Below are 18,539 nucleotides of genomic sequence, written 5' to 3' on the forward strand. Positions count from 1 at the left end.
GGGACAACTCATGAATATTTATGACTATTTTTACCCTTAAGTTTTACCCTTAAATTAAGTGTTTTCCTTAGGTAAGTGAATCCCTTAACTCATTTGTGAATACCCCTTAAGTGTTTCCCTTTGTTAAGGGAATTCTTAAATTTTAAGGGTAAGTATTTCCCTTAGCCTAAGTGAGATTGGTGAATACGGCCACAGGAGCCTACATATGAAACGCTATGTTTGCCAAAATGTTTATTGTTTTAGGCTTACCAATACTAAGTCAAATCGCCATTTTGGATTTTTTTAAATTGAATTTAATAAATAGTATTGGTGATTCTCTTTAATGATGCTAACCTGTCGTTAGATAGTAATTAATAAATTCATGGACGATGCATTTTTATAATGGAACAATATCAAAGCTGACCTACGACCGACCAGTGACTATAATAAATGCGTCATGTATGAATCTGGTTACCGGCAACATGACGTCGTATTCAGTGGAGCCGATTATGTTTATATTGTCATCAGCAGTGTTATGCAACCCTTTATATTATTATTATAAACATATTTTTCTACACGATTCATGACAGTTTGACTTTGTACATGTAAAAAATTACATACTGTTTTCTTTACGTCATAATACCATAATCATGTTCTGTGCACATTTTCTAACGTGCTTTGACGTTGCGTTTGTCCTGCGGATAACTAACTCTTCGAAGTGACGAATTCAAATCTATTTTAAATTAGCTCTATTGTACACCGCATGGTTACTAGCTAGGTAAAAGTGATAAATAAAACGAGGGAAGTAATAATACTGTTGTTGTAATAATAACACTGTCGAGTAATTGTTATTATGTTTGTGTATTGTGTGCTTTAATGTATCCAGTGAAGTGAAACGAACCGACTACTTACATAAGTATTCTCTAAACGGTGTACTTATTGAATGGCTTCATGATGACGACGTTGGTTATATCATGTTACACAACTATTAGTTTTCTTTGCCAGGTATATTCCAATTTTTGGGGTTGACTAGAAGTGAACATTTTAAATCTTATCTTTCGAGTAATTTCCCAGAATGTTTCGAAAACTGCTTACATTGTCGTTGTTCATAACAAGGTAGGAATACATTTTTCGTTATTACAGTACTTTGTGTATAAATAAATCTTAATTTAGTTTGCAAATTCAGTCACTATGTTCATATGGGTCCAGCTATGTAAGAGTCACTTTACGAATATCGCATTAATTTTGATTATAATTATATATTTTTTTTTAAGTTGTAAATTTCCCTTTAATTCAATTTGTATTGTGTCTTCACACAAAGACCCATTACGTATTGCTGCTGTCATTCATTATGGGTGAATGATTGTCATAACATTTGTTTTGTCTGGTTTTGTATTAATACTTCTTCAAAATAGAGAAATGTAACTGAACAATAGTATTAGTTATACATTTTCTCAACTCAAAGGGGAAACTGTTAAAACTACCATCCAATAGTAATAAACAGTAACAGCTTTTATTGCAGTTCGTAAAAGCCAAATGTAAAATTCGACAGTGCCGCGTGTATTTTTACACCCGATTCTGAAGCTTTCGTCAGAATATATATTTGAATAACATTATTATTAATAACAGAATGTGTAAGTGTGCCGAAGAACAATTTATCTGTCAAGAACAGGCGGGTTTTCGACAAAATTATTGTATTACTTTGTGCATTTAAAAAAAGAAATAATTCATTTTGCATCAAATTTTTGTAAATAATATATATGTACTTCGGGCGGCTGGCCTATGTGCTGTGTAATAAAATCCCTAGACCAGGAATCTTGAGAAGAATAACATGAATATAATTGACCATCGTAGCCTACTGACAGATATATCGTGTATGAATGTACAGCCAGATTCGTTTGCAGATAACTTGCAATAGTCAGTTACTCAGTCATCTAATGACAGTTGTATGTTACCTAAGGTTTGTGCCATTTGCGTAAAGAGACTTCCATCCGTAAGTTACGTCGGAGGTAAGTTCATGTTATAGGTAGAAGAAAACAGTTTTAAATAACAAAATCACGAAGCGGACAGATGGAGAGATGTACATGGTAAGAGAAATAACATAGTATGATGTCGACAGTTCTTGAGGACTATAAATTAATAAAATTGAAACATATTGGTATTGTAAGAATCTAGAGATTTAAAGTACTTTAGTTTGTTCATCCTTGTTATATTTGTATGTTGACACAAAGGTATGTAATTAACGGTGAACAATGTGGACATGCTGTGTGTTCCAACGGAGGAGTTTGTATCAACGGTACGTGTGTATGTACAACTGGATTCCATCCTCCAATCTGTCAAGGTAATGTCTGGTTTATAAAAATCATGTTAAGAGTAATATGTATAATAAAGGAAAAATCTATATGTTGAATTTACAAAATGTTACTGAATAAATTACATTGATCCTAATGTGAAAATATGGAATGAAAGGTGTAAAATGTTAGAAAATAACGAAAAGGATGTAGCAATGGGAAAATTGAAGATATAGAATTATTAAATATTGATGATTCACATAACTTTAATCGTCATGTAATATGATGGTTCATAATTATATAAGCTCATTTGAATAACATCTGTGTATAGTATTCCTATATTATATAGATTCAAAGTGCATCAAATGACAATGACTTACTCATCACATACCCACAGAACCTACCGAGAACTCTATGCTATTCTCTTCTTTTCGATATCCGACATACTTCATATTACTCTTATTACTCATATTTTCCCAAAAAAACATACTCTCAGATCGCCAATTAATTTAAATCACATTTTTATTTAAAATCTTTCTATTTTAGGCCTAAAATATTTTAGTTATTTTTGTGTATTGTTCTGAGGAACCCTAATGATTAGCTTCTGCTGGATGGATCAGACTGATAAAAAATTGAAATAAAAATAATAACTAATGTCATTAAATGAAGTGATTTATAAAACTAAACGAAAGAAATATATGTTTAACGATGTAATTAATTGTTGTTATTGCACTTGAAAATTGCTAGGCCCTACTATAATGTCCTATTGTAATCCCATTGGAATGAACATAAATTTCATGTTAATCTGAGTAATTTGATCTTAAACCCAAATCTGACCTTTTTATTACAGTCAGTCGTACTTTTAAAAATCACATGAAACCATAAACAAACATGATGCTCAGATTTAATATTTGAAGACATAACATTATTTTTTGGGTTTTTCTTGGATGGCACTGAAATAAAGATTATCAAGATATTGTACTTTTAAAGTATGTATATCTATCATTATTATCGATATGTTTTATGACTGTTTAAGAATGTTCTTCAATCGATAATTGTGAAGCTACAAATTGCACAAATGCATATGATCAGGTGTGTCTAAAATGTGAAGGTGACTATGGGGCTGATGGTGCAGCGTTTCTACAAAGTCCAGATGGAAAGACTTGCATTGGTGAGTTCGAAATAAACGCTGACAGAGCTAACTTTATATCGGGCACTACTGTAAATTATGGTAATTTTGCTCAACAAGGGAAAAACCGTTTATGACCGACTCCACACTTTTCGGATTTGGTTAGCCGATTCGCGACACTTAAACTATGTCTATAATTTGTTCAATATCACATGCTGCTGCCTTTATTATAGGAATAATGTCACAGGTGACGTTGTGTGTATCTTAACCTTGAAGATAATTCTATTATACAACATTCTCTCGCTAAATAACACGCTGTCACTAGGGAGACAACGCCTGTACGCAAGCCGCAACATGATCATGTGTTTTTTGACGTATTAAATACAATCATGCTTTAATTAATTGATGACAATATTATGCTTAGGCCTATAACTGCTCTGCTGCTGTGATGGTTGCAGTAAAAGTACGTTGTAATTTGTTGCAAAAAGGTTGTTTTATATAAAATGTGATAAACTATGTTCTTTACAGAACAATGCTCTTGGCGAGATTCAAGGGCTTGCTTTCCAGGAACATGCAATAATGGTCTAGAATCATGTCAATGTCATGAAGGATTTACTGATACAACTTGCTTAGGTGAGTTTAGAAAGATCCTAATAAAGCCTGTCCATTAGACCAATCTAACATTTCGCAGAGTACGATCTACTGTAAGATGCTAAATACTACTATTACTACTATATTGTTTTAACTAAAGTAATCAATAATCCTTTTTTATTAAACACATTACTAAATGAGTGCTCTTAAAACTGTGAAACATGCGAAAAAGGAATCGGTGGCAATCATAATTGTCGCTCCATATACAACTATAATTGACTGAATCTCATCGTTTTACGCTCACAAACAATTTATTTTTAATTTTTAAATATATCTCTATTTCAAAATAAAGTAATGGCCCCAACAAATTTACAAAATAATAATTAGAGTTGTAAATGTACGTTTTTTAAAACATGAATGTAACTTTTTTTGTAATCTACAGTAAGCTCTTTACGACCGGAAGTGTACGATTACATTGGCACCTTATCAGATGGAGAACGTAACGTTTCTACGTCAAACCATAATTTACGTATCAGGACATACACAAATGATTTTGCCGATCGCTTCACCATCTCGTGGAGAAGTGAAGCAGAACGACCGACTGTGGATTTACCTCCATATGTATCTCGTTGGTCTTTCGGTATTGCCTCAGTGGAGGCACAGATCACCATCTATGAAGGTAATTTGTATTTGAATATAAAAATATTGGACTGAGAGTTGTGCTATTATTAAAATGGCAATACATCCTTGTTACAGATATTTTTCACGCTGCTGCTCTAGCCCACAAAATGACGCAATCAGATATAAAGCAAGCAGCAGTTTTAGTACTGAGAAACTGACATAAATGCGAAAATGGAAACTCCACTATAATTTATAGGTCCCAGCTGCTGCACCCAAAAAACGTAAGGGAAAAGAGTATATGAGTGCTCACGGTTGAACGATTTTGGATTCTTGCCCTTTGATTGGTTGACGCAAATCAACAGAATTTCCACTTGTGCCAACTTGAAGTAGTCACGTTGTCTCTAGAGGGTATTCAGTTGCATGCATAAAGTTCAGACGAACAGGGTACAGCACATTAAAGTTCAAAATTGACCATTTTTAAATGCCATTTTTGAATTAGTAGATTAATATTTTTTGGCAAATAATACATTGTTGGAAAGGTACACATGTCTTCTTTCAAATGCTGTGTATACAATTAACTAGTGAAAAAATGGGCATGTGATTCATAATTAAAGAACTATCTGTGATTTGTATGTATCTTTGCGATTAAAGGACATCTTTTTAATAATTAATAATAAATTAATCAAAAGAACAATGATTAATTTTAAAATGTCGAGCGGCGTTTTTTGTAAGAAATATTTCTTGTTTAATAACTCATCATATATTATGTCCATAATAAATTGTATCAAAATTTGAATAGTAATATTATGTTACATGTTTTAATATTATCATACATACGTTCAGTAGATTTACAAAACGATAGGTGTCGAAGCATCTGGTATGTAAAATCAAAGCACAATTACCGGATTTTGAATATAAACAGGATAAAAAATAAATTGTAGACATTAACTCAACGAAAGAGAGATATATTCGCATAATAATGATTGTATTTGACGGTGAATCATAGGACTGTTTTTCTGCTTTTTTTTTTTCATGGTTGAAAAAATGTCTCAAAAGTCATATTATTGTAGTAGAAATTCACAAAATTTACAGCATTCATTTCGAAAAGAAGCCCCCCTCTACAGTTTGCAAAAGTACTCTCGAAAAGAAGCCCATCTCGGAAAGTAGCCCATCTCGAAAAGAAGCCCACCCAAGAGCACTAAAAAAAGAAGAAGCCCATGGGCTTCTTTTCGAGGTTTTATGGTATTTCACCTCTAAGCAGGCAATATCTGTATAATATTGTCCCCTGCGAATAAACTACAAAAAGGCCTATTCAAAGTCTGATTTTATTTATCTTCATTTTTAGGGGACAATCGTCATAGTCATAGTATCTTTATTTGTCCATCATTAAAACTGAAATTAACAGAAATTTGCTTTGGAAATACATCTTTAAATACACTTTCTAACCATCACAGTGCTATGTATCGCACATCAAATGTGGTTGGTAAAATCATTTTATTACGTAATTACATTGCATAGATGGCATTACTATTGTTTTACTCTTACAGATGGCTCTTCTGTCAACCCCATCGCATTTCCTACTTGTACTTCTTCTGTATCAAGAGATTACCCAGCACGTGTACACAACTGTGAAGAAACAATCCATTTGTCTTTAGACGATCATAACATTAAGACGGGTGACAGGTTAGTTATATATATATAATATGAACATACCTCATTCATACACTTTAATGAAGTAGGCCTACCTCATACATTGATCCCACCTGCATCAACGGTTAACGAGCAATTATAGTTTACAACGAATGAATTACGTAACCATATTCTCTCTGCATGTTTTGTTTGATTTGATTTATTTCGATACCACATAAATAATACTGTGTATAGTTCCAGGCAAAACCCTTTATATTCATGAAAGGAGATTTACATCCTGAGGGGTCGTCCCAATAACGGAAAGTTGGGCTGGCACCATCACCCACTTGTAATTCAGTATGTTTGTCAATTAAATCAGTATCTTTAGGGAATCATTGAAAATTAATACATTTTCTTTTTTCCTTCAAATTTTAGTATCAGAGGTTTAATAAGAATAATAACTGGTGGCAATCGTGTAATTACAAACCTGGACGTTGCTGGAGATGCCACCCGTGAAACCTACAGGACGGACTATTTTCGACCAGCTGCTGGTAGCAGCGTGGTCGAATATGTTGAGTTTACGTTTGACATTGACAAACCATACCATTGTACTACGTTTAATTGTCAGAGAACTATGTTAGATGTTGGCAATGATGTTACAACTATGGTAAAACTGCTGTCTTTTTTTTTGGCATCTTCACTAAAATGTGTACATTCAAGATGTATTGTCCCCCCGAAACTTGAAAAATGAAGATTAATAAAATCAGATTTTGAATAGGCCAATTTTAATTTTAATAAAAACTTCCGCAGAAAAGAATCATGAAAAACCCCAATTTCACTTATCAAAAAACAAATAAATTAACCCCGAAACCCATTATCTGGCAGTCAAATTGACTATTTTTGGTTTTAAAGTTTTTTCAGGTAAATACTTTGTTTAAAATCCAATTTTGGTCAAAGTAAATAACTATTATGGAACATCAAAATGACATATTCAACAAATAAATTTGAAAAAAGGACGCAATATATCTAATCTATTTTGACTTCCTCTGAAGATGTAAATGAGCATTTATTTATCGCTTAGTTACAGAATACAGTGACACTTTGGCCTTTTTTCCTAATATAAAAAGAATCTGAAAGAATGTGTACAATGGTCTGAAATTATGGAATGTACTAAGTACTTCATAACAACCTCTTCCCAATTTTCTTTCGTTCAAATCTAACCTAACTTCTGCGCCTGTTTGCCCATAAACCAATGTTATTCCCAATTTGCACTCCTGCACTTTTACTGTAAATTAAGTTTAGTTTTATATTATTCTGTCATTTTGTTTCTGTATGCAGAAAAACAAACAAACAATAACTGATATGTGTTGATATTGCGGTAATGATAATATTTACTGATGCAGAAATCAGAATGCACGGTATAATTTAATCAACAAGTTAACAATTGTTTTTTTTTTGCTTTTAGAAAACTGTTTCCGCGCAGTGGTCAAACTGGATCGATGATTTTGCTGGAATTGAAGAATATACTTTAACAGTATATAGATTAGAAATACAACAAAACACGGCTCTATTGAAAGAAACACAACGGGAATACGAAATGAAGTTACTATACTATGACTCAACAGAAGTAGGCCTACAATTGCCATCCCCAGGTAAAATAACATGGCAAACGTAGCTCGAAATGATGGTCCTGTTATTTTTCGTTCATGAGTAAAATAAAAAATGGTAATGCAATAACATTCAATACACACATGCATATTTGCGCGCACTGAAGTACACATTTTGCAATTTTAGTAAATGCTTTCTTTGTACTCTATTGGGTTTCAGTTGGTTTGTTTCTAACTGTACTGTATTTTTTACAGGTTTGTATTCAATAATTTTGGAAGTACAAGACAAAGCTATGAACGTCAGATTGGCGAGGAGATTTATTCTATTTGACGACACAAACCCCCCAGAAGTAAAACCAGAAAAGTCGATAAGATTTGTGTCGGAAAATGGTGAAGTTATCGAATGGCTAAGAAGCGTTGGAGATGTTTCAGTTGATTTAGATTGGAGTGGTCACTTCTGGAGCAGATTTGTGCACGAAAACTCTCTACTAAATGAGATAGATGAATATCTATATCTTGACGAAGGTAATGTATTTATTATTTTAAATGGGACCCTGCAGGGCTAAATTCTTATCTATTCTCAATTGCAACACACAGCCTTTATAATATTGAAATTATCTTTCCAATTCTTTGGTTATTTTTTGTAATTGTGTATAGGCCTAGATAGATAATTACTTACACTGAAACAAAGTTGAAATCCTGGAAGTTTCTTGACGATTAAATCGTTACCGACATTTTAATCTGTCTTTAGGTTTCTTTTTTACATAAAATATCTGTAATCAATGTCCTTATACCTATATATATGGAAATTATCTTTCCAATATTTTGCTGATTTTAAAAATGTGTTGGCTTTTTTCAATATAGAGCATAATTTATATTATTTATAGAATATGATCAAATTAATGGAACCAGAGGACGTTTACCTATTAACAATGTGAATGGAATTGTGGAGTTCGAAGTCAGCACGACCTTTATTCGTGATGATATCATAGTAAACAGCGAAACATTTAACTCCCAGCTAAGCACAAAGTATACCTTTACCTACAACAACGTTCGAAGTGGAGATGTGTTCCATTTTGTGGTGACTGCTTGGGATATATTTGGAAGGACTGTTGAAGATAGTGCAATGATACAGACTGAATCAACAGCACCTGTTATAACGAATCTTACAGTAAGTCAGAATGGAAGAACATTTGAAACATCAAGTGAAACTTTCACTGAAGTTAATTACGATGACTCTTTAAGGTAAGAAGTAGTGAAATTGACCACCTTAAATTTAGTGTTAAGTAATCTAATTTTAGGCTTACATATACGATACTGACGTTTTCGTATGCTACATTTTATGTAGGCTAGTAATGGTATTTATATTAATGATCTAACTTCAATAGCCAGCCATATTCTATACAAAAGAGTATGTTTGGCTTGTTTGTTTACTATTCGACTTTAGTGGTGAGGATATGGAGCCCTGGGCTAAACAATACTGTACTAAGTGAATAGACTAAAATCATTTAGCAGGACCCTTATTTAATCAATAGGGGGAAAAAATAATATGAGAAAACCTATTGATCGCTAACATTGATGTTATATTTATTAATCATTTCACTTATCATTATCACTAATTAGTGTCCAAGTGTCAGTACAAGAGGATGAAAGTGGATTAGTTGAATTAACGAGGAGACTGGTCACTTACCATATACTTTCACCAGATCCGATAGAAATCGATAAGGAAGTTATACGCGTAGAAGAGGTAAATGTTACAATATGATTTGATAATTAATAATACAACAATAATCTTTTGTTTTAATATGTAGAGGAGTGTGACATGTTAATGGAGTTAATAATCTAGTGTTACGCTTATCCCAATCTATACAAGCCTAAATGCAGCTAAAATAGATAGAATTCGTCCAAACAATGCCTAGGTATAGGCCTAACAAATGTAGATGAGAATATTTTGGCCAAAATTACTGTTTAGAATCAAACTTCCAACATTAAATAGCGTGTTTAAAATATTAAACTGATCTGATATTATAATTATCTCTGTGGTGTTTTAATATATATGATATAATGATAGTGTGGAATATTAATAAAAGTCAGAAGTTAGTACTAAGCTTATTTTGTTCTCACAGACTAACCTTAGTCGAACTTCTAACCTTTCAACACTGCATCAATTGATGCCAGATAAAAGTCTAACCCAAACCAAATATAATTTATGTCATTGTATTAAAGAATGTATTTTACGAAGCATGAAATATGCTTTCATAAAACAGAAAGGTAATACGTTTAACTTCCTCATTGCTATTTGCTATCCTTGGTTTCTACAATTCAATAGACTTTCTTTAGGATATTTCAAGATAATAACAAGTGTTGAAATACAAACAAACATTATTTATCCTTGTACTGTTTACTTTGTTAGCAGTTTTTTAGAGTTTCAATAACGTGATTCAAAACTAGCTGAGTTTTTTCATGTCATAAATATTGTATCCTTAAAGTTGATTAAAAATATTTTGCAGATATAAATCATAATTATAAATCAATTTGGTTAGTTATAATAATGTTATTTGTGTTTTACCTTAGTTTTTATTCATCTTAGTTTAGTATTTCTTATCTGTTTTCTGGTCTGTTTAGTAAATAAAGTATAAAAATATTCTCGTATGTTGCTAATAGTAATGAAGAATGGTTCGATTTTCTACCACTACTAATATTACTGATATCCAATATACATCAATGTTTAAACAAATTTCTGATGGAAAATGAACCCGTAAACACTTTGTTTTCATATCTCTGACCACTAAACTTGAGAATGTAAAACTACTACGAAGTACAATATATTGGAACCAATGAGCTAAGCTCAGAACATTTTTATTCGAAAATAGGTGATGACGATGTCCTATGTACTGAGTAGTAGGCTACAATTACGTCAGATTAGGGTAAACACTTGACCGATTTCTTAAAATGAATGAGATCTCCAATACTTAAAAAATAAAGCAAAAAAACAAACAAACCAAACCGTTAATCGTTTTTTTTAGTACTGCGCCATGATGCCGTCAAAATGCGTGGCCGGTGAAACGTACGATTACGAGGCATTAGTCTACGAATTATCATTGGATTTTAGTCAAATTCAGTCGGACGAAGACCAGAAATACACTGTAGAGATTTCTGTATCAAATGAAGCCCAGCTTATAAGTACAGTTGAAGTTAAGGTAAACTAAATGACTGTAGGCCTATGTCTATAAAATACAGTTAATAAACAAAATACTTGGAAACATGCTTTAAGATACGTTCACAATAATTTTAACTTTATCGTCCTATGGGTTTTCTTTAAATACAATTTTCGGTAAATACAAAAAAACAGAATCTTTATTAGTCAAATAGGAAATTTGCTTTGATGACAAACCCCAAACAGTGTCTATTGATTTTTTTTTTTTAAATAATTTATTAGTAAAATAATATTATGTAACATGTCCATGTCTCTTTTTGCATTTTGACATTCTTGTATAATATTGATGATATGAAAATTAAACTTGTTTGTAAAAGAATAACTTACCTCATTTTTACTGTATAATTAGAAATACTTTAATTCTCGTCTTAATGCTTTAAAATAGTACAATCAGAGAATAATCATAAAAATATTTTATTTGTTTTGTAGTTCCTGATAAAAGCATCTACCGTAGACCCCGTTGCTACAATGTCATCACCAGCTTCAAAGACGTCATTACCAGTAAAGATAGTAACCGGTAAATCTCAAGAAAGCACAAGTAAGGTCAAAATAGAATGTTTACATTATATTAAACAAATGAGTATTTATGATATTAATTTAAATATGGAAGTATTTGCGAGCACAAAATATCTATTATCAGAAGTTTCACTTTCTCCCACACGTCATAGTAACGTCTCCACTTAATTATTTTATCAAACCAGATTATTTCGAATAAGATCTTGTTAAATATCAATTTTATAGTCTATACTCAATGATTTTATCAAGCCATATTTCATTTATAACTTCCGCGGTTTTGTACCCATCACATTTTAAATAAGATTACATTGTGTGAGTTACCGCTGACTTATAAACCACCAATACAATATCAATTTCTTCTCCTATACTTAATGATTTTTTAAAACCATCTTTCATATATAACGTCCTTGTTTTTGTACCGATTCGATTCGTTTTAAATAAGATTTTATTTAGTGTGACTGTACTGTCGTCCATATAAACCAATGTTAATACCTTAAATTTATAATTCATAAACCAGTTAAATTTGAGAATTTCTGTTATGTAAGCGTTTACATGATTGTAATGTATTCTCAGGTCCTGTTGGTGCAACTTCAAGTGAAACTTCGCTAACAGGACCTATCGGTGGTTCGATCGGTGCAGGTTTACTCATACTAATAATTATCGTAATCTTGGTTATTTGTCGAAGAAACATAAAAAAACGAGTAAGTACTGTTTGGCCCTACAAAAAAGGGTTTGATGCAACCGTGATTGTGATTAGTTACTTAAGTTAAAGGAGTTTGCGTAGCGTATGACAGTAACAAATACCAGTGTAAAAGTTTTTTTCCAAGACACTTTTGCCCTACAGCTAGACTTCATCAGATATGTCATTAGGTTATGAGTAGACTCCTCTCCGTGGTTTTGTAGAATACGATGTACAGGGACGAAGGTGCACACCAACTCTCTCATATATTTGATCCACTACTAACGACTGAGCAAAACCACGTAGTGGCTGGAGACGAATGTATGCTTGTAACTAACGACATATGAACTGATAAAGTCTAGGGTGATGAGCTGGACGAAAACGTCCGTTTTACATTAGTATTTGTCACTGCCATACGTTACGCAGACTCTCTTATCACTTATGTTTTTTTTTTACACTGGTTGATTAACTGTGAATTTATTTTATTCTACATTGAAAGCAGAGGAAATTGTTTACACAAGTAACAAAAAAATACCGTTTACCATGTAGACGTACCTATTACAATGCTGGTACGTGTGCATTCTTAACAGGTCGTTGTTGTGAATAAAGTACGAATGAATAATTTGAAACCGTCGTTATACTGTATATAATACTGAACGGCATAGTAGTTTATATTACATCATATGTATTTAATCACTTAATCATTTTATCTGTTCGACAAAAACGTCTGGGGCTTCTAAAGAGTAAATGAAGCTCTGTAGCTCTCAAGCAAGCAATGTACATTTATACACTAATTCATATTAGTTAGACATTGCACATATGTGTTATATCTAAACACAGTAGAACTCTTAAAGGGTACACCATTAATGAGGTGCCTTCTGAATACGAATTTGCTGTTATATTATTAAAACTTATATTTCCCCGCATTCCTTTCGAATTAGAATGTCCCCTCCTTAATGCTACCAGAATAGAGGTGTATTAAATAACAATCGATCCGTTTTTTACATTTCCAGAGTGATGAGGAATTTGATAACATCTACTCGGTACCTTATTCAGAAGCTCCAATGAATAATGAAAACGTAAGATTTCTTCTCATCTTATGCTTACAACACATCAGTTGAATACCATGCCTATTGTGCATTGCCTTCATTTTCGGTGGTATAATTTGGATATTTGATTGTCTCAATGTGTGTATTGAAAGATTATTCCAATGAAATGTAAAATGTCATTACATGCTTATAAAGATACCTAGCCCTGCCTTTGTTATTGTCGAGTTTTATTGGTTTTATATAGGTTTATGCAATCTTATTCTACATACACCGTAACTTAAAATTGAGGTATTAGCTACAATACGATCAGTTACAAGTATGCTGTTATATTACTATGCAATAAAAGGAATAATATTAATAAATAGTTATGATGATCATCATCATCTTCGTTGATCGTCATAATTATTATAATTATCATCATCATCATCGCCATCATTCCTTGCAATATCCTTTCCATCCAGTGGTGGTGTAACATCTTCTTCACAATCACCAAATCACAATCAATCACAATCACCAAACTATTATAACTAATTTATGATTCAATTTTACTCTCCAGTGTACACCAACTGAAAAGAATTCAAATGTCATTTACGATAACCATATTCAACGAGTACGCTTGAATTCTTACGATAATAGAAAAGCGGTGAACCGTGTAAATTATGAAAGCGAATTAAATTTCGAGAAAGGCGCAGTTGGAGGCGCCGATAACGTATGTTTGTATAACTTTTCGATATGTTGACAAAAATGTTGAGCTTAAATATAGAAAAACATTATATCAAAAAATGTCATCAGTAAAAAGTATCAAATTCATAATTAATATGTAATTGTTCAAGATTATAATGTGTGTTGAATAAACATAAAAAATTACATTAGTAAAGAGAAACACATTTGAGGGATCATATTGAATCGATTAACTGCCATGTTTTGCGTGTAATACAATAGTAGATTAAATATTGAGTGTTATTGAGTTATATTGATAGATATTGATTAATCATTTTAGATCAATTACGAGCTACCTATCGAGGACTCAATTGAATTTGCTCGAGAAAATCTTGAGATTGGTGACAAAATCGGTGAAGGAAAATTTAGCAATGTAATGAAAGCACGTGCGTATAACATCCGAGGGCAAAAGCAATGGAGCCTGGTAGCTGTTAAAAGTTTAAAAGGTAAGGATAGGATACAATCAATCAATTTGTTTGGAATTACATCTTTGGCATACATACACACACACACGCAAAGTGTTTAACATGACATGGTGAAATGGAACTAAGTAACAACTTTGTATTTTTATTGTATACTGTACAGTAAATTGTACAAGACATGAATTTTTAAACTTTTAGAATTGAACAATTTAAAAACATTTAAGTACTAAAATTGATTAACAAAATTAGTATTGATATTAAACACATTTCCAAACAAGCTCGATTCCCGTTACGTTGCACACAAATTTAAAAAAATACAGTTTTGGAGTTAACGTAACGTCACGAATAATACCTAAAATGTACGCTGATCATGCGTGTGAATCAAAGCCTGAATTGGCTTTTGTTTAAAGGTAAATGTCGACTTTAAAAAAATCTCTCTTTTGCATTATGTGAAAGAAAGACAATAACACCATACCCGAGCATGGCCAATAGTACAAAGACACATTGCCAATTAATGTTTATACTTTTACAGATTTGAACAAAAAGACTGATTTTTCTCATGAATTACACACACTTCGTAAACTATCACCGCATCCCAATCTTGTTACACTTTTAGGTATTTGCAGTCATGAAGGTAAGACAAATAAATCATTGTTTTTAATCAATTATGACACTTTTTAAAAACGTGCCGTTTTGTGTGAGGATATAGAGGGCGTGCTACTACTTTTTGACTGGAGATGTTCAGCTGGTGGCAGTATCAAATAATAAGAAACAGTAGAAAAATCGCAGTACATTTCATAATAGTGTCCAAATGTTGCCTATTTAAATATTGCGTGTAGAAGTTAGAAATCACCCCAACAAGTATTTATTTTTCTGCATGTGTAAGCTTATAAACAAGAACAATGTTAACACTTTTAGCTGAATATTTATTAATTATATAATGTAGATCCATTTTATTTAATCTTCGAATTTGCCGAGCATGGAGATTTGAGAAGCTTTCTGCAAGATCAACAATCTCATGTTAGTGACCAAGGACTGTCATTGTCGTCTGGTTTAACACCACACGACCTCATACATTTTGCAAATGGAATTGCAAAAGGAATGGCGTTTCTTTCAGCTAATAAGGTAACAGTACATTGAATAATTAATTTAAGTATGCAGGGATTCGGAGTGAATAACTGAATAAGTATAATTCGTTTTTTCGCAAACACATCTGCTAAACAATTAGATTCAATGGCACGCTCATTTGCAGTTGCAGTTGACCCATCCGGATTACTCTAATCACCAAGTAAGCATAGGTCTACTAACGAAATATCATTTGTTTACATAGGTTATTCATCGTGATTTAGCCGCTCGCAATGTTCTTGTCGGAGAAGACGTACAAGGAAAGAAACTTTGTAAAATATCTGACTTTGGACTGTCACGTGATGTGCTGAAGAAACAATTACATCGTCTCTCTACTCACGCGGTACGTATTAATTGTTTATATATTTGTTTAATAGTATAGTATGTCTGAATATTATTAATACTGCTTTATGTGTTTTAGGATGGCTTACCTGTTCGATGGATGGCTCACGAATCATTATTTGAGCATGTTTACACAACCATGAGTGACGTCTGGTCGTTTGGGGTTGTAGTCTGGGAGATTATTACGTTAGGTACGTTTTTATATACAAGAACATTTTACAATATGTTTGAAAACATGTTTTATTTTATTTTTTTGTAAAGACCACTAACATTTGTAATGGTAACAGACAACTTAAACTGATAAACCAAACATTTCTCTAGAAATGCGTCCTAATAAAGAATCCGAAGTCGTAGAAGTGTTTTAATGAATTTAATAACTAATCTCCACAATTCCTACCTCAAATTACACACAAAGCAGGCCTCACTCGTTCTTAAAAAATATATATATATTTCTATTCTACAAAAACGTATATTTACTGTGTCTTTAATACATTTATCTTAGGCGCAAGACCATATGCAGAGTTGAGTGCCAGACAGGTGATGACAGCGTTACAAGCAGGCAAGAGGCTGGAGAAACCAAGCCATTGCAGTGACTATCTGTTAGTGATCCTTTTTAATAAACAGGCCTTATTCTGATCCTTATTTTTAACGTTCAAAATCGTTACTATTTTCACTTCCCAACTTGTTTTTCAATATTTTCAATCTCGTCGACTTCGTTTCTCTTGTAATTTGTTTCACCTCGCGGTTTTTGTTTTCGTTGCATCTTCTTTTTGAAACAACTCCCATTTATGTCAAAAGGGTACCCGCTCTGGATTCTTTTGAAATATATTTTAAATCTTATTTGTTCAGAAAATATATGGAAAATGCACCTTTGACAATTTATTTATTTTGAATTAGATACAAAGTTATGACGGATTGTTGGCATGAGGTTCCAGGAAAAAGACCAACGTTTTGTGAACTTGTTGAAACACTCAACCCAAACTCAAACTCAATTGTAGGTTAAAGTATTTGTGGTTGATGACAAACACATTGACAAAAATGACGATCAGGACAGTGATAAACTCTAAACTTAAAATAAATGGTGGTTATGACAATGTTGGGAGTTAAATGTAAATGATAATGACGCCAAACACCAACTCGAATCAAAGGTTGTGATGACAATGATGATGATGGTGGTGGTGTTAATGATGGTGGTTATGGTGGTGATAATAGTGATGGTAATGGTGATGGTGACGAAAAATGGTGGTGATGATGATGGTGGTAATGGTGGTGGTAATGATGGTGGTAATGATGGTGGTGATGATGATGGTGGTGATGATGATGGTTGTGGTGGTGGTTATGGTGGTAATGATGGTGGTGGTAATGATGGTGGTATTGGTGATGGTAATGATGGTGGTAATGATGATGGTGGTAATGATGATGGTGGTAATGGTGGTGGTAATAATGATGGTTGTGGTGGTGGTAATGATGGTTGTGATGGTGGTTATGGTGGTGATGATAGTGGTGGTGGTGATAGTGATGGTAATGGTGGTGGTAATGATGATGGTGGTGATAGTGATGGTAATGGTGGTTGTGATGATGATGGTGGTGATGATGATGGTGCTAATGATGATGGTTGTAATTGTGGTGGTTATGGTTGTGATGAAGATGGGGGTGATAGTGGTGATGGTGATCAAGGTGATGGTAGTTACAGTGATGGTAATTGTTGTGTGTTCTCATTTTATTTATTTATTTTTACAATGTAGGTACTTCAGTTTGATATATTTGACAAGCGTCGTTACAGTGGTCACTTCGTTTTGAATCGTACTGACTCTTCTGATGCGATACCTGAAATAGATAATGGCCATTATGTCGATATGCACTGATGAGTTTACCAATTTTAAGGAGAAAGGAGGAGGAAGAGAATATTGTTTATTGTAACAACAACGTTGACAATGAAGTGGAAGGACCGACGTACAAATTTATTATATAACTCAATTTTATCTTACCCTTACTTACTCAGTGAATAGCATGTTAATAAAATTGAAAAGAAGAATCATAAGTTACTGACGTCGGTTGCTATTGGTAATTTTTAGATTAGGTGACAAATACAATATCATTAAATGAACTCCAAGGCCCAGATTTATTTGACTCTGCATCTCGTATGTTTTATATTTGACCTTTAATAATGGCTTATACTGTTTTAAATCTCTCTAAATTGTCGTTTATTAAATCCATTTTTTATATAAAGTATAGTATTTCTTGAGAAATTTTAAGTAATAATTGTCCCCCTTTTGTTTAAAAATTAATTTCTTCCTTTTTGAATAGATCATTTAATATCGCATAATATATTGTCAACATTTGGACAGAACTTAAAACATTTTTTACTGGATAAACTGCTGTAATTTAAAGTTTTAAAGTACCATTTATTTTTGTAGTTTTAATATTATTTTGTTGAGTGTTTTTTTGGTATTAAATAATAACCTGTAATTTACTTTATATTCAATAATATTGCTGTAGTGTTGTTTCACGTATAAATAAAAAGTTGGACAACTTTTTTACAATGAAGTAGCCAGGATTCTTATTGTCTTACAATATCGGAAGCAATATGAGTTTGTTCCTGCCACTAGACTTGATAGACCG

At 32.5% G+C, this 18,539-nt stretch overlaps 1 protein-coding gene across 1 annotated transcript; it reads left to right on the forward strand.

Annotated features, from left to right (window-relative positions):
* The first annotated feature begins 909 nt into the window (after positions 1–909).
* Positions 910–18,322, forward strand: LOC144848616 (uncharacterized). Its single transcript, XM_078705433.1, has 24 exons — positions 910–1,095; positions 2,211–2,320; positions 3,307–3,441; positions 3,928–4,032; positions 4,433–4,669; positions 6,159–6,294; positions 6,676–6,907; positions 7,706–7,892; positions 8,103–8,372; positions 8,735–9,092; positions 9,471–9,594; positions 10,874–11,047; positions 11,494–11,602; positions 12,154–12,281; positions 13,273–13,338; positions 13,865–14,017; positions 14,309–14,474; positions 14,983–15,084; positions 15,397–15,575; positions 15,781–15,918; positions 15,997–16,108; positions 16,420–16,516; positions 16,815–16,911; positions 17,663–18,322. The coding sequence occupies exons 1-24, from the start codon at positions 1,055–1,057 to the stop codon at positions 17,780–17,782; spliced, it is 3,576 nt and encodes a 1,191-aa protein (XP_078561559.1). The 5' UTR covers positions 910–1,054; the 3' UTR covers positions 17,783–18,322.
* Positions 18,323–18,539: the final 217 nt, after the last annotated feature.

The sequence above is a fragment of the Antedon bifida genome, chromosome 7, assembly GCF_963402885.1.
Source record: "Antedon bifida chromosome 7, ecAntBifi1.1, whole genome shotgun sequence".
In the NCBI taxonomy this organism is placed as follows: Eukaryota; Metazoa; Echinodermata; class Crinoidea; order Comatulida; family Antedonidae; genus Antedon; species Antedon bifida.

Coding starts and splice junctions, on each gene's coding strand:
- LOC144848616 (XM_078705433.1), top strand. CDS start 1,055: ATGTTTCGAAAACTGCTTACATTGTCGTTGTTCATAACAAG. Junction 3,442..3,927: donor AGATGGAAAGACTTGCATTG/GTGAGTTCGAAA, acceptor TGTTCTTTACAG/AACAATGCTCTTGGCGAGAT. Junction 6,908..7,705: donor GCAATGATGTTACAACTATG/GTAAAACTGCTG, acceptor TTTTGCTTTTAG/AAAACTGTTTCCGCGCAGTG.